We start from the raw sequence: 23115 nt of genomic DNA, 5'->3' as shown, positions 1-23115 counted from the left end.
GGTGGGGCCTGGGAGGGGGGGCTACGGCGGAGCCAGAGGAGGCGATCCAGGAAGCAGTGGTGGCGGTGGGCAGACAGCCAGTGCGGGCAGTGAGGCGCCCAGCCAGGGCCTGCCCCAGGGACAAAGAGACTCCCTGGCTCCGGGGAGTGTGCTGCCCCCACACCGAGAAGGGGGCACTGACCCAGCCCAGCCGGGCACACAGGGCAGTGGTGCCAGGCAGCTTGCCAGTGGCTATGGGGGGGGGCGGTGGGTGCCCAAGGCAGGGTGTTCAGTCTCTGCCCGCCAGGAGAGGTGGGACCCGTTTCCCAGGTCAACAGCTGACCGGCCAGCCGGCTGTCCAGGGCCTGTTCTACTGCTTCCACCCTCTCCCTCCCGCCCCAGGCCAGGCCCCGGCTCCCTCCTCCCCCCAGCCCTGGCCTGCAGCCCAGCTGGGCCCTGGGGGCCAGAGTTACTGTAAGCGGCCTGGCAGGCCTAAGGCCTGGACTCTGCCAGCTGGCCATAGCCACCGCCACCTCCCACTACCTGGCTCAGCCAGCCAGGGAAGGGTACTGAGACCCCCGCCCAGCCAACAGGAGACCCCTGTGGCAGAGGGCGGAGGCAGAGAGAAAACACAGGCCCTGCCAAGAGCATGCGTGCATCCATAGCAGAGTCCAGACAGAGCGCTCCTTCGCGGGACTTTCGCCTTATCCACCACGCTGCTGTGGGTCCTTCCCTCTCATCCTCCCCACAGAGGAAAGCACATCCTGACACTGGCGGGAAGAAGAGGATTCCAGCAGGCCAGCCTGTGTCTACTCCTTCGAGCCTGTTCCCTGAATGGGGTGGGGCGCAGGTGGGGTGCCACTCTCAGTTGAGCTGCCATTTCCACCAAATGTCAAGAGGTTTGTTTACTGACCTCCGGCCTCTGTGTCCAGTCCTTGGAGCTATTTATAAGGTCCTCATGTTGAAGCACAAGAGAGGGGAGCCACGTAACAGTGCATTCATCTCTCCCTCCACCACCCCCAACATCCAACAGCCACCATGATCAGCCTATAAGCTGTGGTCTTTCATCCATGAGGCCCCCACATGAGGGGGGCCCCTTGTCTGGAGAGACCTCATTGCCACAGCAGAACAGACGGACCCAGAGGCCAAGCCTTGAGGCCTGCTGCCCACCACAGCTCCTCCCCACCAACCTCCCCCAAACCCCACTTACTGGCTGGGGATGGTGTACTATAGCCGCTAACTGGAAGCTGGTGCTGGAGAGAGGTCAGGGTGCCCGGCGGAGACAGTCCACCCAGCATAGGGGGGAAGAAGAAGGCGTAGGGGGGCACCGGGTACCCACTGAGGTGCCCTCCCCCAGGTGTCGGGCAGGAGCTGCTGTTGCTGGCCATGCCAAGCAGTCACAGTCAGAAGGGCAGGCAGGCAATCTCGTGCGGGACTCTGGCGGGCTTCAGGCCACCCCTCCTCGGGGCATGGGGCCTGGGCCCAGAGGGGGTTTGGGTGGTTAGCCCCACCCCCCCTTCTGTTCTGGAGCGGCTCTCCAAGGCCAATAGCTAATCTCAGTCTCCAGAGGCCCCACGCTAGCTGGGGGGCCAGGTGGTATGGGGACGTCCTGAGAGCCGGTGTTTGGTCAAGCAGTTGTGTGAGCTGGCACTTTTCCTGGGAAGGTCCAGAGCTGGCCTTCAGGACGCCGAAAAGGATGCCTCTCGCAGGTGGGTTCCGGCTAGGCAGCTGGGGGGGCCATGTCCCGTGATGCTGCAGAAACAGGAAAGACAGGTGAGTGGGCACTGAGGAGCAGGCGGCGCACGGGCATTCCCCGTGGAGCTCCCCAACCTGGGCGGCCGGAGATTCTCTTGTGGCACCCGGTTGAGCAGACAGCTGGCACTGTGCCTGGCTGGCAGACACAGCCTGGGAGCAGGGCCTAGACACTGCTGGGGGTGGCAGAAGAGCACAGCCAGGCTGGGGAGACAGGGACAAAGCCCAGAGCTACGATCCTAAGAGGAAAGGGGCCCAGGTGCCACCCCATAGGATCCGTACTGCTGAGGCAGGCAGCTGGCCCGTTTTCCCCCACTGTGGGTTACCTGAGGTCAAGATGCAGAAAAAAATATGTGTTTCAAGGGAGGCGGGTGGGGGAGGAAAAGCCGCTTCCCTAAAGCATTGGCACTTCTCAGAAAAATGACTCCTAAACCAGGGGGCCTCTCTTACACCACTTCCCCCCCAAATCCAAGCCCCAGCGCCCCAGATGGGTTTGTTCCACAGGCCAGGGAGGAGGCCCATTTACATGCACACAAATAGGGAAATGGAAACCATCCTGGGTATCACCTCCAGTGCTCATCAGTATGATGGGCCCGGGGCTGACAGTGTGTCAGGAGGACAGGGCCTGCCCAGATGGAAGCCCCCTGCCCAGACAATGAAGGGGTGATGAGGAGTGATTCAGCGTTCCCCCACACTGTCTGCAGAAGCAGCATCCCTAGAATTGGGTGGGAGGTGGGCACAGATGAAAGGCCAGATGCCCCCCACCTGTGTGTACACAGAGCCACACCCTGTTTGAGCAGCTGGGACCAAAGGGTGCATGCAGATAACAGCACTGGGTAGAGACAGACAGAGATGAACCCAGATTCCGAGGTACAGTGAGACAGGCAGCAACGAGAAGCGAGAGCGTGATGGAGAAACACGAGGACACTTTCAACCCATTTAGGTTATAAGAGGATACACATAAATACATATGCATGTATTTCTATAGCAACACGTATAGATGAAAAATAAAACATGGGCAGAAAGAGCCAATCAAAGCCACAATGAGACATCACTTCACACCCACCAGGATGGCTACCATCAAACAGACTGGTAAGGGGCCTCTCTGGTGGCACAAGGGGTTAAGACACAGCACCATGAAGCTTTTGGCAGCCTCTGCAGAATGACTTCGATTCCCGGCCAGGAAGGTGACCCACATGGCGCAGCAGACCTCTCCTGACTCACCCGCTGCTCCCCTCAGCAGTGTATTTTGGTCAATCCACCTGTTCTGTTCCCCCACTCTGTCTCTGGTGAATTCTCTCACCCCCACCCACCATGCCTCTGTCCTGTACCCCAGTTCTTATATGCATAAATAAATCTTTAAAAAAAAAACAGACTGGTAAGTGTTGGTGAGGATGAAGAGAAGTTGGGAGCCCCACAGGTTGCTGGTGGGAATATAAAATAGTACAGCTGCCTTAGAAAACAGAAGACCAGTTCCTCAAAAGGTTAAGCACAGAATTATCTAATGACCCAGCAATTCTATTCCGAGGTATCTACCCAGGAGATATGAAACCATATGTTCACACAAACACTTGTATGTGCAAGTGCGTAGCAGGATTATTCATAATGTCCACCAATGGATAAATGAATAAATAAAAGATTGTGTACTCATGCAATGGAATATTATTCAGTCGTAAAAAGTAGTGGGGTATTTATAATCACCACAACATGGATAAACCTTGAAAGCATTTATGCTAGTTCTAAAAGACCACATTCAATTTAGATGAAATGTCCAGAGCAGGCAAACCTAGAAAGATGGAAAGTCGATAGTGGCATTACCAGGGGCTGGGAGTGGCTGTGAGGGAGATGTGAAATGACTGCTGATGGATATCGGGGCTCTTTTTGGAGTGATAAAAATTTTCTAAACTTGATTGTGGCAATGGCTACACAGCTCTGTGACTATACTAAAACCATCACATTTACACTTTAATGATAGATTTGATGGTATATGGATTACATGTCAATAAAGCTGCTAAGAACAAGAGAAGAAGAAAAAAAAAAAGAGAGAGCCACAGAGACCCCAAATAAGACCTGCCTCCCCTTCGAATCCCTTCCCCCCAAGTTCAGGCCATACCAGGCCCCAGGCTCTGGGCTCAGACCTGGAGTCCAGGGGACACGGACTGGCCAGCAATTGGTCAAGGACCATGCCTGACATAGGGGAGTTCCTGCCAAGGCCACTGGACAGAGCCAGCACTGCTGTGCCCAGCAGGCCAGCGGGTGCCTGACTGATGGGAGGAGGGGTACAGGTACTTACTAGGGAGGGGGCAGCTCCCCAAGGAGTGAAATCTGGACCTTATTAATGATCATGGCCTTTACTGTTACTAATTACGACAAGCAGAGTTACAGGGCCTCTCTCCTTACTCCTGAAGGAGGTGTCCCCTTCCCTCCCCAGGCCCCTGCAATTCCCTCCCAGGCTGAGAGGGCTGACGTCAGAGGAACAGGGGCCCCACCCTTTAGGCCAGCTGCTGCCCAGGGGGGCCCCACACCCCTTTGGGGCCCTACACAAGGGGAACTTGAGGGGGGCAGGCAAAGGAAGGAGGGGTTGGCTGAGCCTCACCAACACCGCAGGGAGACACACGCACACACATTGGCAGAAGCTCATGCATGAGGGTCTACAGAAAGTGGCCGCATGAGCAAGAGTGTGCTTGCGCAGCCCAGCCTGTGTGTGCAGGCACGCACGTGAGGAGAGGGAACGTGGAGATACCATCTCTCCACACCTGGCTCCACCACACAATGAGCGTGGTTCAAGGTTGCGTGCCCAGCCGCAGACACTGCTCCTGCAGACACACAACCACCGCCCCACAGTTTTCCTAACTGCACATTCTCTGGCTCTCACACAGCCAGGCTGGCCTCTGTGTCTGCCTCCCTGGGGCCCAGTCCCTCTACACCAGGGCTCACCAGGGGATTCCATCCACAGCTCCTGGTCCAGGGGGCTGAGGCCCAGATTCTCATTTACTCCAGACCCCAGGCATCCTGACCCTACTTTTGGGGGGTGGGAGAGGAATCAGTCAGCCCAGCCTGGAACTTCTGGAGCCCATCCCTGCACCCAAAGGAGAGAGAACTGCAGTCCCCTTAATGCCTCAGTTCTGCCCTGAGGAGTTTGAAATTGGACCCAACTTCAAAAACCCCCCTAAAAGATCAGATACACACTTCAGGGAGAGGCTGGAAGGCCTCCCCACCCCCATCAGTCTCAGTAGGCCTAACCCAGCTCAGCCTGAAAACTTCAGTACAAAGTTACTCAGCTCCCAGGGGAGGGCCTTGAACCCTAGGAGGGGGTAAAGATCACAGAAATGGGCCAAGGGCCAGACTGGCCAGAGAACAGGGATGGGCAAGGGCAGGGATGCTGGGGGTGGGGCTGAGAGCCACAGCCAGACACAGGCCCTGCTGCAGAAGGTTTCTCTGGAGCCTCGACCCTCAGGGAGACACCTGGGTGCCTGCAGAGAATCGAAACCTGCACTAAGGAAAGGGAAAACAAACTACCCACATCCAACCTCCACCCTCGGCTCACCACTGCCACCAGCATCCTCCCTGGAGAAAGAGAAAACCACAGGCCTGCACCTCCAATCTACCAAGCCTCACCCGAGCACAGCAGAAGTGGGGGCTGCCACCAGCCCAAGCTGGTCTGAGGGGGCCTCCCTCACTGGGAAAAGGTGCCAGCATCCTTTCTCAGGCCTGCTGCCCAAAGGCTATATCCCCCAGAGCCACACACCTACAGAAAAACGCAAGAGCTGGCAGAGCCATGAAGACGAGTGAAAGAACTAGAGGTTTGAAGGGTCAAATCTCAGCTCTGCCACTCTGGGTGACCTTGGGCAAGTCACTGAACCTCTCTAAGCATCTGTGCACTTGCCTATGAACTGCCTGCTTCAACAACTGGCTGTGTGATTTCAGAGATAAAAGTCCTGGAAAGCACCTAGCGCGACGCCTGGCACACAGGAGGTACGGGCAGCCGGCCCCACCCGGCCCCACACCCTGGCGGCACCTCGGCTTCTCCGGCTTCTCCGGGTGGCAGTCTGCTCTCCCCAGCACAGCCAGCAACTGTTGACAGATGGTAGGAGGGAGAATTACCCATTTTCCAGTGCCTGCTTCCTCCCAGACTGAGGACAGGACTGTGGGGAGAGGGATATTCGGGGTGTGGGTGGAGGCCCAACCACAACCCTTTCCCAAATTCCCTTCTTTCATTTTGCAAACCAAAAAGGGGAAACCTTTGGATTGGGGTGGGGGGAGAAGGGGAAGAGAAATTGACCATTTCCTCCCCTACTCTCGGGGGAAAGAAATTAGGGGTCCCCCAAACCCAATTGGACTCAGCTCCTCTTTTTCTCTCCTGGCTCTGCTCCCCAGGCTTCTCAGCAACAATGGCTCCCAAGAAAGAGAAGTCAAGCAATCCTGGGGTACAGAGTGCTGAGAGAGGGGGACAGAGACTAGGGAGCTCGAAAGAAGGGGAGACAGGGGGTTTCCTAAGCATTCTAAACAATGAATCATATGCAAATAACACCCAAAAACTAAGCTCAACTTGGGGAGAGGATGGAGACTTCAGCCCTGGCAGAAAGAGAGACCTGGCCCCGTTAGACCCCCTACCCTGCCAGGAGCTGGCAGAGCTGGGCAGGGCGGGACAGGGCAGATTTCAAACCAGAACAGTGGGCTGGAACTATTTATAAACTTTCCAGGAAAAAAATACTCTCTCTCTCTCTCTCTCTCTCTCTCTCTCTCTCTCTCTCTCTCTCTCTCTCTCTCTCTCTCTCTCTCTCTCTCGCTCTCTCTCTCACACACACACACACACACACACAACCTCTCCCCTCCCCCATGCTCCTCAGATCTGCGGGCGGGGGTTGGGGAGCAGTGATGACCACTACTCCCATTTTGTCCAGGGGTCCCCTAGCCAAGCTTCTCAGCCCTCTCCCCAGCAAGCCCACAGTCTAATCACTGTCCTCTGTTTACCTTATGCTCAGCAGGTCTAGGCTGCAGGAAGCCAGGCAAGGCTGCTTTGTTTGAAAGAGACCACCCAGAGGAACGTGAGAAGAGTCACCTGGGCAAGGCCAGGACAGTGGGGGCACCTCTTCCCCACCAGCCGCACAGAAAACCAGCCTGCCTCTTTGCAGCTAAGATTTGTCTGAAACCCGCCCCAGCAAGTGTGAGCCTAGCACATCCTCACAGGGGCCTGGGGAGGGCTGAAGCTCAACGTCTTCCCTCTGGACGCTGCCGCTGCCCAACCGCCTCAAGATGCAGCTCCTGGTTCCAGAAGACCGAGTCCAATGTCTCCCCAACTTTACCCCACCCAGCCAAGGCTCTGCCCACAGAGCAGCCGGACCGCCACGTGCACTATCTCAGCAGTGACTGAGCACAGGCCCAGGACAGACGAGGTTCTGGGAGGACACGAGGGTCTCTGCCAGCCAGTCCCCCAGTCCTGGGGACCAAACTCCAGAGCCCCTAAGAGTCATGCTCAGGGCCTCCAAAGCCCAGGGTGGCTGAGGGACCCCCCTTCAACCAGAGCTAAAGTCTCCACAAGGTCTTCTTTCGAAGCAGAGAGTAGGTGAAAGGGCAGGGGGCAGCCCAGGCCTCAGGGACAGAGACCAGCCCACGGGAAGGAAGAAAACAGGAAGAGGAAGAGATGAGCTTGCCTAGGCCACAGCCAGACCACAGGAGTGTGTGGACCTTACAAAAGCAGTTCTTTTGTATGGGGTGGGGGACCAAAGGGGCACAGACAAAGGGGACCCCCCCAGCTTGGAAACCACCGTCCTCATACCCAGGCTGGCATGGGGTTTCCCCACCCCCACCTTGGCAGCTGCCCCCTCACCATTGTCTCCCTCGCTTCACCAGGCAGGAAGCACAACTCTCACAATGGGGGGGACAGTGCAGCATGTGTGTGTGTGTGTGTGTGTGTGTGTGTGTGTGTGTGTGTGTGTGTAGAGTATGTATAAGGCTACAGCCGTCCCTTCACCCACCCTCTCAGCTCTGCCTCATCCTGAGACCACCAGATTCTGCGGTCCAGGGCAGTCAGTCAGCAGGACATGCTACCAGCCCCCTCCTAGAATCCCTCCCTGGGGACCCAGGCTGCAGGGAAGCCAGGAACAACACCCCCCCCACTGTCTCAGGATATCCTTTTGGCTCTGACCCCAGACCAAGCCTGAGTCAGACTATGCCCCACCCACACACCCCCATCCATCAAACCCCCCAGGAACTTCCTACTCCACACCCACCTTCTCAGCTGGGGCTAGAACTAGGGGAAATCTCTTCCCCTCTCCATTCCCAGCCCATCAGGGAAGCCCATAGCGGGTAGGGTGGGTGGGTCACAAAGTCCCACAGTCCTCCCCTTAAAGAACAGGGTCAGGGGAAGCTGCTGCAGCAAGCTGTGTATGTCTGCAGACCACCACTGCCCACCCCCCCAGAACACCGACTTCTGAGGAGCCTGCCCAGAGGCCCTCCTCACCCCAGCCTGCACCCCAACCAACCAGAGAAACCCCTGAGAACACTGGATGGAAGAAGGCTCCAAAAGGAAAAGATGATAGGGAAAGCAGGGACTCCAGGAACTGGCATCTTTATGGGGCAGCAGGACCAATGCTGGCGGGGCCAGGGTCTGCACAGTCAGTCAGACTGACACAGTTGGCCACAGTCAGCCAGATGTGGTCACAGTCTCCCCAACACTCAGTCTGAGTAGGTGGCAGTGACTCCTTCCTACAGACAGAAGTCTGGGGGGCCCTAGGGGATCTGGGGCATCAGAGACCACACACACTCAGCCTGAAACGGCCCCCCAGACGGGCCCCCCAAGTCCCCCCCAACTGTGGGCCAGGGGGGAGGGGCAGCTCCCTCCCCACAAGAACCCGGGTAGTGCCCAAGGCGGCCATCTCCATGGTAACCAACAACAAACATCCCGGGAACCACAGTGGGACAGGAAGTGACAGCCACGTGACAGGAAGACATTTTTTCTCAGTGTTGGGGGGGTGATAAAGATTGTTAGCAGCCCCTGGGGAGTCCGCGCTCCCCTGAGTTTCTCCCACTTGGAGCGGAGGGAAGGGGAAGGCTGGCCACCTCCCGCCCACCGCAGTGTACACATTTGGTCCCAGGGCGATGGGCCCTCCCTCCCAGCCTGCCACTCATGGTTCCCCCCTCGGCCCCCTCCCCTCCACTTCCTGCCGTGACTGGAGATCAGAGAACTCCCCACCGCAGCTTCCCCTTCTCTAGTCTCGATTCCTGGGCTAAAGGTTTCACTCTGGGGCGCGGGGCAGAGGAGTGGAGGGCCAGGGCTGCAGTAGGACCCAGGGGACAGAGGCTCCGCGGGGGGAGGGGCGGGGAGGGAGACACTCCAAGGTAGGTGTGTACACACAGCCAGCGGGTCACGGTGACACACCACGGGCGGGCGGACAGGCGGGTGCAGTGACACACTGAGGCTGAACTACGGCAGCTCTGGGGGGAGGGGAGCAGAGCCATTGGATCCAGCCCCTGTGCGCCCTGCTCCGCCCGCCCGGTCCAGAGGCTCCAGGTTCATTTCAGGCTGGATCCTCAGACTGGCCTCCAGGCAGGCCAGGTCGAAAATGCCCAGCGACCGCCGCCGTCCCTCCCCAGCCCTTAGCACTGAGGAATCTCCCTCCCTGCTCCAAGGTGCCCGCCCAGACGAGGGCACCTTGGCCGGAGGTGGGGGGAATGGAACCTCCCTCCACCCCCCTCCCCTTCTCTGCAGATGTCCCAGACTATATTTAGCCCAAACCGGGCGGCCAGCCAGACCCAGACTCCCCACTGGCCCAGAGCTGAGCTCCCAGTTTTTATGCAATTAAAACATTAACAGAGAACCACCCCCATCCATGCCCCCCAGCCCTGCCAGAGCAACAGAGCTCAGAAAACTTGAGCAAGGGCAGCTGGGCTCTGCACTCAGTGACTGGGTGGGGGTCACTGGGCTAACAGCAATCATTCCCTCGCCCATCTCCCTGGCTCTGCCCCCATGGGCAGGACGGGAGCATCATCCTTAAGATCAGGTTGACACTTGGGGGGCAGGCTTTCTTGCTCTCCCTGGAAGGGAAATGCATGTCCAGTGGGGAGGGGGTATTGCCCGGTTGCAGAAATTCCACCTGTCATTTTGCAACCCCTCCCAGACCAGCTCCAGTTACAGGGCTGGGGGTCGGCAACAGGTGCTGGCCAGGCTGGCAGCAGTCTAATCCTCCACCAGCTCCTCAGCCTGACACTGGTGCCTGGAGGTCCCGGCAGGGGCCCTGGAGGGCAGGATGCTGTTGTTGCTGCCCAGCGGGTGGGGGCGGCACGGTCCTTGACTAAGACCTGGCCTCCTGGACCGTGATGTGTGTTGGAAGGGCTGGGGAAGCCTGGGAAACCTTACTTCCATAACACCTATTTCGTTTCCCCATGATGCCAGGCGGGCGGGCTAGAGTGTGGGAGGTCTGTCTGCCTGCCTCTTCCTCCTCCTCTCCAAATTCCAGGAACAGGCAAGGGAGGCTCCAGTTGCGGAGGGAGAGAGCAAGCAGGCAGTCCCAGCTGGGGAGGGGGGGGCGGGGACTGGAGCGGGAGGCAAGATCCAGACAAGCAAGAGACACCCACACCCGAGCCAGACTGGGGACAGACACACCGACACTGACACATTCTCACACTCTGGGTCTGGTCCCTGTACACCACCCACCCTGCAGGGACACCCAGACACCCTCAGCCAGTCCTGCCAATTCCCAGAACACTCCCTGGACACATATGGAGATCCAGGCCCTGCCCCCCCACACCCCCAACCTCCCCCCCCCCAGCAAACTGTGTGGGCTCCAGACTGCAGCCAGAGGGTGGAGAGGGGAGCAGAGGGAGGAAAGACAGCAGGAGTCAGAGGGGATGTGCAGCCAAAGCTCTGGGAGCTGGGGTATCAGTTGCCACACTCCTTTCCCAAAACCCAGTAAGTCAAGACCGCCCTGGTCATCTTGCCAGGGGCTCTGCCAGTTTCCCACACTCCCCAAACCACCACCACCATAAAGGGGTGTGGGGTGCTGGGGGAGTGGAGATTACCCTATTCATTTGTCACAGGGATAGGATTACCTTCCCCAGAGGCCCATCACCCCAACTCCTGGACAGAGCTCCCAAACAGACCCCAAACATATCCAGCCCAAAGTAGGTGCTGCCCTGCCCACACCCCCCAGAGGACAGGGAACTGGGCACTGATGTTCGCCTTTGGGGGTAGGCCCCACCCTCATGCCACACAGTTCTGAAGAGCACCCCACCTAAGATCCCAGAGTCGGAGCAAGCAGTAGCCTTGGAGGGTGAGGGGGAAGGTCCCAGAGGGCAGAGGCAGCTTCTAGGATCAAATGATTTGGGAGGAGGAGAGCTAATTAACTGGGGTCTGGGTCACTGCCCCCAAAACAGACCTGAAAAGTGACAAGGTGACTCAGAATATGTTCTCTCCCCCACACTAGATGAAGTGGCAAAAGCGACATCATGCACATGTGGATGACTGTGCCCAGTGGGGGGGCATAGGGTTGATCAGGACGAGACTGCCTACGGCTAGCTTCCTGCCAGGCTGCCACATGGTTGGAGACCAGAGAGGTGGCCCAGAGCGGTGACACAGGTATTCAGGGTCAGCCTGAAGGACAGAAATTTAAGGACTACAGGAGGCAGGGGCCAGAATTAAGGCAACCCAAGCTAGGGCCTTCTCAGAACTGCTACTGCCTCTGCACTGGCCTCACCCAACTCGTGGAGTCCTGTGTGCAACCACCTCATGCACACTCCCATCACCCCCTCAAAGTCCCTCTAAATCCAAGATCCCAGCTCCTAAGTGTCTGCTGGAGTCTGACCCTAGTGACCGCTGTGCTTCAGGACTGACAAGCCCAGACTCCCAGGCAGAACTGATATCCCAGCTCCTCCCAGCGCACCCACATCCTTCACAGCCGCAAACTCCCTGACTCCACAACCCCCCTTCTTCTTCCAGTTCCAAATACTCTTTCTCTTGTTCCCTCCCCCAGACTCATCCCCACCCTCTACAGGGGAAGCCCCAAGACTCCAAGCCACCCCCACTTCAACCTGGGGCTTCCCCGGCCCAGCCTCCCCATCGAGCACAAGGCCCTGGAGAAGAGTTTGGGGCATCAGCCCCAGTTTCCTAGCAAGACCTGGAATCCTTACAGAGCCACCTCCCCAGAACAACCCTGCCCTATGATGACTACCGTCAGGGAAGGGAGTAAAAGACATCTCTGAATCTCTTAGCCAGGAACTGGAGGAAGGGACAGTGGTCAGGGGTAAAGCTGAGGGCTGGGGTAAGCAGCGAGGGGTGAGAGAGTGCAGGCGTTTTCTCTGGGACCCCTCTGAGAACAGATACACACATGCACACCAGCCGCAGGTAGGAGGCAATTTGGTTATAGAAGAAGGAACCAGCACCAGGTGAGGGTGAGTACCCCTCCCTGCGGGCACACTGGGTATCCTATGCCAGATAGGATGGACTGTGGAGAATTGTCTCCAAAGCTGCAGGACTTTTTTGGTTTGATTCCCATCATAGTGAATCCCCATCCCCAGCCTAGCACACGGGGACCTGCTCCCCTACCCCTTTGCCGCAGCCTGACAATAGGGCAGTGCCCAAAGAAGAGAGGGGCCACAACCCAGTCGATTTTCTAGCATCTCCCCTCCCACATACACATCTGGCTAGCAGCTTCCCCACCTCGTGTGTGGCACCAGGTTCCAGACACCGTCAGCAGAGCAAAGACGACCAGTCTATTCCGTCTTCCCCTCACCCCAAAAAGCTTCACAACCCCGTGATAGCACCAGACCCAGGCAGCGCTGGCTTCGCACCCAATTCTGACGGCTCCCCTCACTCCAAGGGGGACACCAGCTGAGCGGGCCCCGCCCCGCGGCCGGCTGCCTCTGGAGGGGGTGGGCCCCCTGGTTGATTCTCCCCAAACCACAGGGCGGCTCAGATAACAGGAGGGAAAGAAGGAGGGGGCTAGTCCGTTGGGCATCCGATCTCTCCCCAAACAGGTTTGAAAGTCTTTTTGTTTTGCCTGCCGTGAAGCGCAGAGAGCGAGCCGGGCTTCCCAGCCGCCTTTCTGCACAGCCCGGCGGCGGGGCGCGCGCGGCAGACAGCCCGGGACGCCCCGCCGGGCGCGCGAAGACACCGGCGCGCACGGGGCTCCCCCACCCTGGGCACGGCGGCCGCGGGCTGGGAAGCCCAGGAAACCCCGCGTGCGCGTCGGAGCCCGCTCGGAACCAGGTCCTCACCCGCGGCTCCCGCCCAGCGCAGGCCCCCGGCCGCGATGCCCGCGGGAGCCGCGGGCGCTCCAGAACCCCCGGGCAGAGGTTACCTCTGGGCGCGGGGAGCGCCGTCCGCGGGGGCGCCCGGGGCGCGCGCTGGCTCGGACCCTGCGCCTCGGGGCTGCTCCGCGTCGGAGGTGCCGGGTCCCGGGAGAGGAGCCGTCCGGGGGGCCGCGGCTCAGGGGCGCGGGGCGAAAGCAGCGGCCATGGCGAGTCACGTGCGGAGGCTGAAACTTTACCCAGAGCCCCAGACTGGGGGGGCGGAGGGTACGGAGCCGGGGTGTGGGGGGCGGCCCGCTCCCTCAGGCCCGCCCCCGCCCGCCCCCGCCCGCCCCCAGACCAATCAGCACGGGCGGGGGCGGGGCCTCGGGGCCACGCCCATCCTCTCCTTAACAGACCCAAGGAAGGGCGAGTCTTAAAGGAGCCGCGCCTCGCCGAAGGTTGGACCGTGGGAATCTGGGCGAACCCCTCCCGCAGGCCCCGCAGCAGAGATTCGGAGGGAGGAGGGGGCGCAGCTCTGCGGCGAGAATGGAAAGAGGACCCGGTGGAGGAAGACTACGGTGTGTGGTATTACACCCCCTGCCCCCCAGCCGCACACCTCCACACCCCCAGCGCAGGGCGCCGCGCACACCCCACCTCCGCCGGGAGGGCCCGGCCGCGCCCGCGGGGAAGAGCGCGCAGACGCGGCCGCGCTGTCAAGCCCCGGCTCCCTCTTCACAATCCCCGAGGGAGCCGTTGCAACCGAGAGCTGCGACCTTGAGCAAGTTACTTCCTTTCTCTGAATCTCAATTTTTCTCAATCGTGCAAAAACGAAGGCAGGAGCAGAACTCCCCCTCGCGCCCCGCACGCGGGCAGTTTTAGTGCCAGCCCAGCCCCCGGGGCCTCCCCTCCCGCCCTTCGTCCAAAAAGGGCAGCGACTCTGGGATCTACCCACAGCCAAGCAGGGGGCGCCCAGGAGCACCCCTCCATGCTAGAGGGTGCTCGAGCCCTAGTTTCTCCCTCCTGACTCAGAGGCCGGCGGTGCAGGGGCTGAAACACTCTGCAGAGACCCAGGCCCCATCCCAGCCACAAGCCGGCTGCTCTGCTTGCCAGGACCGCGGTCCTCACTCTAGCTCAGTGGGGGAAGGGGGAGAGGAGCGGAATCTCTAGGGAAACACACACACACACACACACACACACACACATTCCCGGTCAAAGAAGTGGCCACAAGTGCCCCCGCAGGACTTCCCATTGGAAGGGGAAGTGCCATCGTCCCAGGCCTTCACCCCGAGAAGCCGCTGGGCATGACCTACTGGCGGAGCCTTCGAACCCACCGGCCCGACGGCCCCGGCTCTACAGACGGGACCCAGAGGCCGGGGGCGGACACGGGGTTTTGTCCACGGTCGCACTGGTTGTGCGGCTCGGTCTAGACCTGAGGCACCTGGGTCTCCCTCCGGCTCTAGCCCCCCAGCCTCGATAAGGTAGTACAGGCGGGTCGGCGGGACGCTGCGCCCCCCGGTCCCGAGCTGGGGATGGGCGCCCGGGGAAGCGCCAGGCAGCGCGTCCCCAGGCTCTTTCCCGCCCGCTGGGCCGGGCTGTCTCCCCGCTCCGGTCTAGATTTCCGTCTGCCGGTGCGAACCGCCTGCCCAGCCCTCCCGCCCTGTCCCGTCCAGATCCATCCGCAAACATGCGCTCAGCGGGCAGGAATGCGCCAATGGCTCCCAGATGTGGACGCCGACGCTTAACCCCTTCTCCTCCGGCCCCTCACCCCCAGGTCTTGCAGCCTGAGCCCAGCCAGTAGCAGGGGGAGCCGCCCTGGAGAGAGACCAGCCTACCAGGGGAGTCGGCACCGGCCCAGTGCCAGCCCCACAGGCTCCTCCTGGCCCAGATTCTACCTGTCTTCCGGTGGAGGCTAAGGGGGAAGCTCTGGTTAGAAAAATGCAAGTGTTCATAAACACAGGTACCCACCAGCAGCAAGGGCGGCCTTCATACAGTCCCGCCAGCACACGGGGCAGGAAGGCTCCCGCACGCCGTGCACGCCACGAGTTACACTCGCACCCGCAGATGCATAGAGCCCTTGTGTAGTCCCCCATGTGCACTCCCCGGCACACGTGCATGCACATGCACACGAAACACACCTCCAAGACAGGCATCTGTGCCCACAGGGGCATGAAGCAGAGGGTGCGGCACACTCCTAAACAGAGAGCAATAGGTCTGTGTGCCCATTGGGGAAGCAATGCACACACCCACCAGCCCACTCCTCATGGGGGTCAGACATCATACACACAAGACTGCACCCACATGTACAGCACACACCCTGAATGAATACCTGGGGTGACTTCCTCCCTACCCAGGCACCCAGCACTGCCCTTCCAGTGTCTAACTCAAGCTTGACTCCAGGAGGCAGGAGAGTCTCCAGGTGGGTGCACAGCTGAACTGCCTCCCCCAGGACCTTTATGCAGGTGGGGGGAGAAGAGTGGAGGAAGCAGCAGGAGACTGCAGGGGGGGAAGCCACAAGTCCAAGGGCTCTTTGCTCTTTTATTGTTAATATTTTTTACACATTTTTTAAAGATTTATTTATTTATGCATACAAGAGCTGGGGTGCAGGCCAGAGATGCCTGGGTGACAATTCACCGGAGACAGAGTGGGGAGCAGACCAGGCGGATTGACTGAAATACATTGCTGGGGCCTCCCCGGTGGCGCAGCGGTAGAGCGCTGGGTTGCGAAGCTGCCCGCGGCCTCTGCGGCGCCGGTTCAATCCCCGGCTGCTCCCCGGCCACCGGAGGAGGGACCCACATGGCGCGCAGACCTCTCCTGCCGCCCGCTGCTCCCCTCAGCAGTGTACTTCGGTCCTTCTGCCTGCTCTGCTCCCCGCTCTGGCTCTGGTGAATTCTCTCACCCTCCCGTGCTTCTGACTGTACCCAGTGCATGTATAAACAAAAACAAAACAAACAAGCAAACAAATAAAGAAAGAAAAAAAAAAAAAAACATGCCTCTATAAAAAAAGAAATACATTGCTGAGGGGAGCAGCAGGTGAGACAGGCGAGGTCTGCCACACCATGTGGGTAGCTCCCTGCAGTGGCTGCAGCTAGCTTCAAAGTGCTGAGACTTAACCTCTTGCGCCACCAGGGAGGCCCCTATTTTTACACATTTTAAAAGGACAATTTTGCTAGGAAAAAGAGAGGCACCTGCATGATCACACGCAGCCAGGAGAGCTGCCTCTGGCCAGTGCAAAAATTGTACTGACACAGCTTTCCACTCTTCAGGGAAGAAACTCCTCCACCGGGAATCCCCTCCCCCTCCTGCACACAGAAAGAGCTTGGGGGGAGTCTATGTCCTAAGTGGTTTCCCAAGACAGCCATCCTACTCCAAACAGTATGGGGTCAGGACACCCCCAGCAGCCACAGAAGAAACAAAATAGCTTTGAGACACCCCAGGAGGATCCACACTCTGGCAAAACAAGGCCTCTCACAGCCTGTGGGGAACTCTGTCTGAACCCAGGATGGGGAGCAATTGTGTCTCCAAGCCCACCTGGACGCAGGTGGTATGGGTGATAGGTGCTGGAGGGGCCCCAGTGGGCTTCTCTTCCTCTGCCCAGCCTCCCTGCTCATCCCCAAAGGAGCTACACCCACAAGCACCTCCAGACCCCATGTCCATCTGATTCTCACAGACCAGAAGGATGATCTGGGACTGAATTCCTGTCTCCATTGTACAGATGAGGAAACTGAGGCACCAAAGAAAACTGCCTCACCCAAGGTCATACAGCCTGTCAATGCAAACCCAGTCCCCCCTGCAACGCCCCTCCCCCATTTACTCTGAGTCAAATGTATTTCTGCTCAGTTCCCTGCAGCCTCTTCCTTTAACCCCCAACAGAGCACACTGGAGAAATACCCCCCTTGCCTGGCTATGCAGATTTATGGGTGGAGCCAGGACATGCCAAAAAGAGAACAGAGAAACACTGGGGGCTCCACACATAGCCCCCCAACCCTACCCCAAGTGTGGTGCCCACCTGCCTGGCAGGCACAGCCGGGTGACTCAGCTGCATCCGGGGGGAGATGCCAGGGCAGTGACTCACCTGCCGAGAAGAGCTGAGCCTGGCTCCTTGCCAGCCCCAGGACAGAAGTGACTTAGTCACCCAGACTGGGATGCCCAACAGGCACAGCCCAAAGATAGGGGACAGGGGCAGACGGTGGGTGCCCTCCATAGTTACATGCGCCCCCTGGCAAAGGACAGGCATCCTGGGGCAAGCCAGGGCTGTGCCCGCCTCCTGCCCCCACCACTGCCCACCCCCAACCACGCCAGGCCCTGCTCCAGTGCAGACAAGTTTTGTGAGACCTCTGAGCTGCCCTGCCCCCCTACAGCCTGCCCCCTGCCCATCACTCACCACCCACTCTCCCACTAGCCCCACCTCCTCCTGCCACCCAAGTTGTACCCAGGCTGTGTGAGTCTCCTTTAACATGTCCTGGCAGCACATCCTGCCCCCACAGCCCCTCTCAGCCCCCCCAAACACACATGCACTCATACACACTTTTGCCAGGCCTGCTTCTGCCAGCAGCTGCTGAAGTTGTTGAGCAGGAGTGGAATCGGGAGGGTGGGGTACAGAGATTGAGTTACCAGAGGCTGATGGGGTGGGCTGTCACCCAATCCCCTCCCCAGCTTGATCTCTCTGGGCACAGTTTCCCTCACCCACCTGCTTCCCTCCCACCTCTGGCTGGCAGCCTACTGCCCCGTAAGCCCCTCCACCCCCACTCCACCCAAGCTAGAACATAAATGTTCAAGAGTATTTGTCATGCTCAGCCCAGGCCAGTATTTGAAAGAAAGAGTGAATGAGAGAGACAGAAGCAGAAATGGACAGAAAGAGTAATTCCTGTGCCGTCACTCTGGCGACAACACTAGGTGTGTATATCCAAGTGAACGCTGAGCCAGAAGGGGCCTGAGTGACTCCCCAAGACCCAGGAGAGTTGATGGGGCCCAGGGGGAGTTGACAGGCTGAACAACCTCAATCCATTTGCACTATTGATTTCTCACATGCTACAGCAGGCCCGATTGGGGGTGGCATGATGAATCAGCCCCCCAGAGACAGAGAAACTGAGTGGAGTGAGGGGGAGGGGCTCCGGGCACCACAATTTGTGGCCCACTGAGACCTGCTTGATGGGGAGGGGCAGGCGATGTTGAGTGGCAGGAGATAATGGGGGTGGTGTTGGATGAAGGCCAATTTGGACACCTCCTCCCAGCTAGATCTGAGGCTGATTGGAAGAAAGAAGGTGGGGACCATCCATGTTTGGCTACAGAGTCAGAGCCCTGACTACCTCCAGGGGGCACCATGCACACCACAGTCTATGGAAGGGCACCTCCTGCGGCTGTGCCCTGGGGATGGGGCTGAGGCAGCAGAGGACTGAATTCTGAGGGTCCGAAATTCTCCACTGAAATTTCTCTGCCCCACCAGCATCTACCAGCTGTCCCTGACTTCAGGCCTTAGAAGAGGGCTCACCTCTGGCATGATGTGAGAAGCCTGTGGTAATCTCTCCACTCGTCAGCCCTGTGCCTTCCTTTGTGGGGGGGATTAGCAAGGACCACTGTGACCGAGGTATGGCCACAAAGGTACTGAGAGTCTGGAAACCTGCCTCCCAGTCCTTGGTCTGTCCCTAACTCATCCTGGGACTGTGGGCTAAACCCTGGCTCTCTCTGGGACTCTAAAATGGGATTTGGACCGGATGCCCCTTCTCGAAGGTGTCTCCAAACCCAGGGCTCACCAGCCTCTGAGTCTGTTGGAAGCTGCCCAGCACCTCAGTTCACACCAGTGGCCACAGGCCGCCTAAACAAACGCCAACCCTGACCTCCTTCCAGCTTGGACACAGATTCTCGCCACATGGTGGAGACTTATAAACAAACCAGGCTGGGGTTTACCCGGGACCCTGCACAAACAAGCAGGAAGGGAAACAGAGCAGGCGCACCTGGCCTGGGTCCTCCGTGCTGCAGCAGAGGACAGAGGCACAACCAGGTGTGGTGGGGGCAGTGACAAAGAGAGAAAAATGATGCAAAGGACCTGGGTTCCGGTCCCACTGCAGCCGGTGACTGATCAAATGTCAGAGGGCCATGCATGTCCCCTCTGTAGGCCTCAGTTTCCCCCTCTGTAAGAGGAAGGGATTGTGTAAGAGAACCGGGCTTCCAGTTCTACCAGTTCTAAGTCTAGATGGACAGAGGGAACCCAGAAGGCTCCCCAGGACTCCTCCTTGCAGCCCACCCCATCTCCCTGGGGCTGGACTCACTCTGCAAGGCCCTGGCCCTACCTACCAGCCTCCTTGCTCTGACTGCTCTGCTTCACTCCTCTGCCTGTCTGCTTACCTTCACCTTGGCCAGCCCCTCTGCCTGCCCCGTGCTTTTCTGCACGTCCCTCCTGCCAGGGGACAGACCAACTAAAAATAGTCCCTGCAGCCTTTCTCGCCCACAGCTGCCCAAAAGAGCAGGAAATGAGGGGGGTAGGGAGACCCGTGTCCTGCTCTCCCCCACAAACTCCCAGCTCAGAACCATGTCCAGCATTCCAGCCTGGGGCTAGTGCCAACTTGGCCATCTCGGGGGCATCCCACACCCCTTCCCTAGGGGAGGCCTGTCCATAAGTACCTACAATCACAGAACTGTCCCTACTCCGTGAGAGGAGAGAGGAGGCGAGCGGTCTAAAGGGAAACCTTCCCAATTTCTGACAAATCGGTGCCAACCACAATGTGGGCACCAAGAGGGCAGGGCCTGGCTCTAGTGGCTGGTCTTTTAAGGGCAGAGGGAATTGGCGTGGGGAAGTTTGTGCCAGTTTCCTTCATCCTGGCTCAGCTGGAGGGAAGACAAAATAGTGCCCCAGCCTCAATTATGCTAATCCACTGCTCCCCTCAAATGTGTGGGTGCAAACATGAGGATTTCAATAACTACCCCCAGATACCCCAGATACTGTGGGGGAAAAAGCTAAGCAGCATGGCTGAGGAGCTTGGCTGTCCTCATGTCAAGATGGAAGCCTGGAGGCCAGACCCTGCTGTGTCAAGGAGGCCTGAGTACCCCCAAGCTGAGTCAGAGGCTAGGAGGGAAAAGTCAGGGTGCTATGGTGCCAGGGGCTCCAGTGCCCCCACCCCTGTCCCTCCTGGGATTCCTAACACCTCCCAGCCCTGGGAGAAGGCCCTCCCCACGCAGGAGGAAGGAAACCAGCTTAGTGACTCTCCAGGGCCCTGCAGGGCGGCTCTGCACCATGAGGCAGGCGGGAAACCCAGGAGTCCTGGCGCTCAGCCCGGAGAGTGAGTGAAATACCTTGGAGGGGAGGAAACAGCCCAGAGGGAGGCAGACAGACACATGGTGCCCCGGCAGCTCCCAGATGTGACCCACACAGAGCAACTGGCCAAGGGGGCTGCAGGGGGAGTGAAAGCAGTTCTGAACAAGGGGGTTCTGAACAAGGGAGGGGGTTTGCGCCAGCCTGGCTCTCACTGGCTGCCCTCCCCTCCCTGCCATTCAGGACTGACAGTCAGGCCACCAAATAGCAAAGCAGTCCTGGGGTACTGGCTGTTTCCCCTATCCCAGTCCCCAATCACCAGACCCCAGCCCTTTCATTCCTGAGCTTCCTCTGGCATCCCTTCCCCAGGGCCAAGCCAAGCCAGGAGTCAGCAGGCCCAAGGTGGTGGCTGGGAGGCCTGGGCAGTGCCAGGGGCAGCCCTCATACCATCCTCCCACTGGCTTCCCTCCCGCACGCCTGCTCCCAGCCGCCACACATATCTCAGCTGTCGCATCCGATTAGGACTCCTGCCCAGTGAGCCGGACAAGGAGGCCACTGGGCAGGGGAGAGACAGGGACAAGGACGCTGAGCAGGGACAACAGAAGGAAGGTGGAGACAGGGCTCAGGGGAGAAGGCGCGGAGCCCCAGAGCAAGGAAAGGCGGGTGGAGAGATCTGTCCTCTCTGACCATAGACTGTCTGGGGACAGCTACCACCTGTGTTAGGGGGATTCAGCAGCCCCTGGGCCATAGCCCTGCCTGGTTTCTCCATTCCCCCCAGATGGGCAAGGATGGAGGAAGAAAGCTGAAGGCAAAGAGACTGACCTAGATTTGGAAAGAGAATCCCATCCTAGACATCCCCCCACCACAACTGCTATCATTGGCATAGGACTTAAAAATACTTAGTCTTAGAGGTCTTTACAGCAGTGCCCCATCAGACAGCAAGGCTTGGGCTGACGGAGGCTTAGAGACCGGTATAAAGGCAGTTAAATGACGGGGCTGAGTTTCAGATTCAGGCCTTTGATCTCAGCCAGAGTGTCTATTCTCCATCTCAGGTCAAGGGCAGAACTAAGTCTGCAGTCACTGCATTATCTAGCCTTTCCTCCAAAACCAACCATAGTAGATCTGGGAGCGACCCGGGAATGCAGAGCACACCCGGCACCTAGACAGTTACCAGAGGGGGGACCAGTCTCCTACCCAGCTCCATAGAGAGGTGGAGAGCTCCCCTAAGTGTGACCAATCTCTTCTACTCCTCCCCTCCCCAGGCTGTTACACCCAGAGGTAGTATCCACACTCACCCAAGGTAACTCAGCCAAGTCATACACCCCTCTTACAAACCCCCCAAACCAGAGTTAAATGCCCTCCATCTCTAGAAAGCAAGGCTGTCAGCCCCCCACTGGGGGGGAGGGGGTAATAAGCCACTGTAAACAGTAGGTAGCATCCAGTCCTCTCCCAGAGAGCCTGCAGGAAGGCAGAAGCTTTGGGTAACACCAGGAGCTTGATGCTCTGAAAGCCAAGGAGCCCAGGGAGCTGGCACGGCTGGGCAGCCTCCCTGATCTGGTCCACACCCCCTTCCCCAGCCATCTGGGCTGAGCCTGCTCTGGCTTGGGCCACACTCTGGGATCTCTCCCCTCCAAGCACGCAGCCACCTCTCTGCAAGGCGTATAGATCTTACAACCACGTGGTCTACACACACACACACACACACACACACACACACACACACACGGGGGGATGGGGAAGCTCTTTGCAATAGGTGTTGGCAGGGACAGGGGCCTTAAGCTAAAAGAACTTTCCCTAGAGGAAAAGGTGACCAAAAACCTCACCACCTCCACTGTCCCTCCAGCCAAGCCTTTGGCCACCCAAGTGAGAGCTGAGCCTGGAACCAGGCATTAGTTCCCCTGCAAGGTGAGTGTGTGTGTGTGTGTGTGTGTGTGCAAAATCCTGAGGTTTTTGGGCCCAGAGGCAGACAGGACCAAGAGAGAAATCCCCCAGGGAGGCTCTGGTCCCTTGGTGGCCCTGCTGCTAGCGCCCTATTACCCGGCTCGGCCAATTCTCCTGTGGAGGTGAGGTGGGGGAAGGGGTATTAGGCAACACTGCAAAGGAGGGTGCAAGGGCGTGGGGCCTGGGCAGACCTTCCCCCCCACTTTTCATTCTTAGCTAGAGAACAGGGAATGCCTCAGGGAAGTGCAGGAAGGGCGCTGGAGGGTGCAAGGGCACTGAGCTTTCAGACACCCCGCTGTTCCCAGGCTCCCACCTCCCGGCCCCCCGCGAGCAGTGAGGGTGGAGGGATGGGGAAAGCCTGAACTGGCGAGGGAGAAATGGCCAGATCAGAAGCGGAAAGGCCGGTCGGGAAGCTGCGGAGGGGAGATTGGGAAGGGGCGTGCGTGGTCCTACCTGCTCAGGCACGGGCTGGCAGGGGGCGATGGGGTTCCCAGGAGAACTGGGGAAGCCCTCTCAGCTCGATTCAGGATTCCCCCCAGCTTCTAGGTTAGGCTGCTGCAAGAGCACGGGTTCCCGTTGGGTCCTAAAGCCCACTCTCCAGACAGCAGGCGCTCCCCGCCCTCTTCCACCAGCCAGACTGGGTCAGCGGGTGCAGAGCCGCGACCCAAGGGGGAGGAGCTCCCTGGGAGAAAGATGGGGTCTGAGTCATGGGCTGGGACAGGAACAGCCGCCGTCAGGGATACACAGCACATGGAAGACTTTAGCTGAGACTGGGATAATATGGGACAGGAAGAAACAGATTTCTTCTTCCTGCCCAGCAGATGGATGGGGGTATTGGTACTGAAGGTGGGGTTGCCAGCTCTTTCCTTACCACTCCTGCTATGCAGCATTCTCAGCTATGGAGGGTGTGGGCACGGGGGCATTCATTGTGGGCTGGTGCTCTCTGCTATTCTCCCCGGTGTCCCTAA

General features: G+C 59.0%; 1 protein-coding gene across 2 annotated transcripts in view; it reads right to left on the bottom strand.

The window, feature by feature from the left end:
• Positions 1 to 22698, bottom strand: part of RARA (retinoic acid receptor alpha) — a 43145-nt gene extending 20447 nt beyond the window's left edge. Inside the window, exons 1-2 of one of the 2 annotated variants that reach the window (XM_054688651.1) lie at positions 22601 to 22698; positions 1190 to 1731 (exon numbers count right to left, since the gene is read on the bottom strand). In XM_054688651.1, the coding sequence (XP_054544626.1) occupies positions 1190 to 1367 (178 nt within the window). In that variant the 5' untranslated portion in view covers positions 1368 to 1731; positions 22601 to 22698. Of the gene's footprint in view, positions 1 to 1189; positions 1732 to 13028; positions 13052 to 22600 lie in introns of those variants that run through there. The other variant, XM_037495378.2, reaches the window with a different exon arrangement.
• Positions 22699 to 23115: the final 417 nt, after the last annotated feature.

This window comes from Talpa occidentalis, unplaced genomic scaffold, assembly GCF_014898055.3.
Source record: "Talpa occidentalis isolate TD23 unplaced genomic scaffold, MPIMG_talOcc4v2.1 talOcc4.7, whole genome shotgun sequence".
Classification (NCBI taxonomy): domain Eukaryota; kingdom Metazoa; phylum Chordata; class Mammalia; order Eulipotyphla; family Talpidae; genus Talpa; species Talpa occidentalis.
This window is presented reverse-complemented; position numbering and strand designations above follow the sequence as displayed.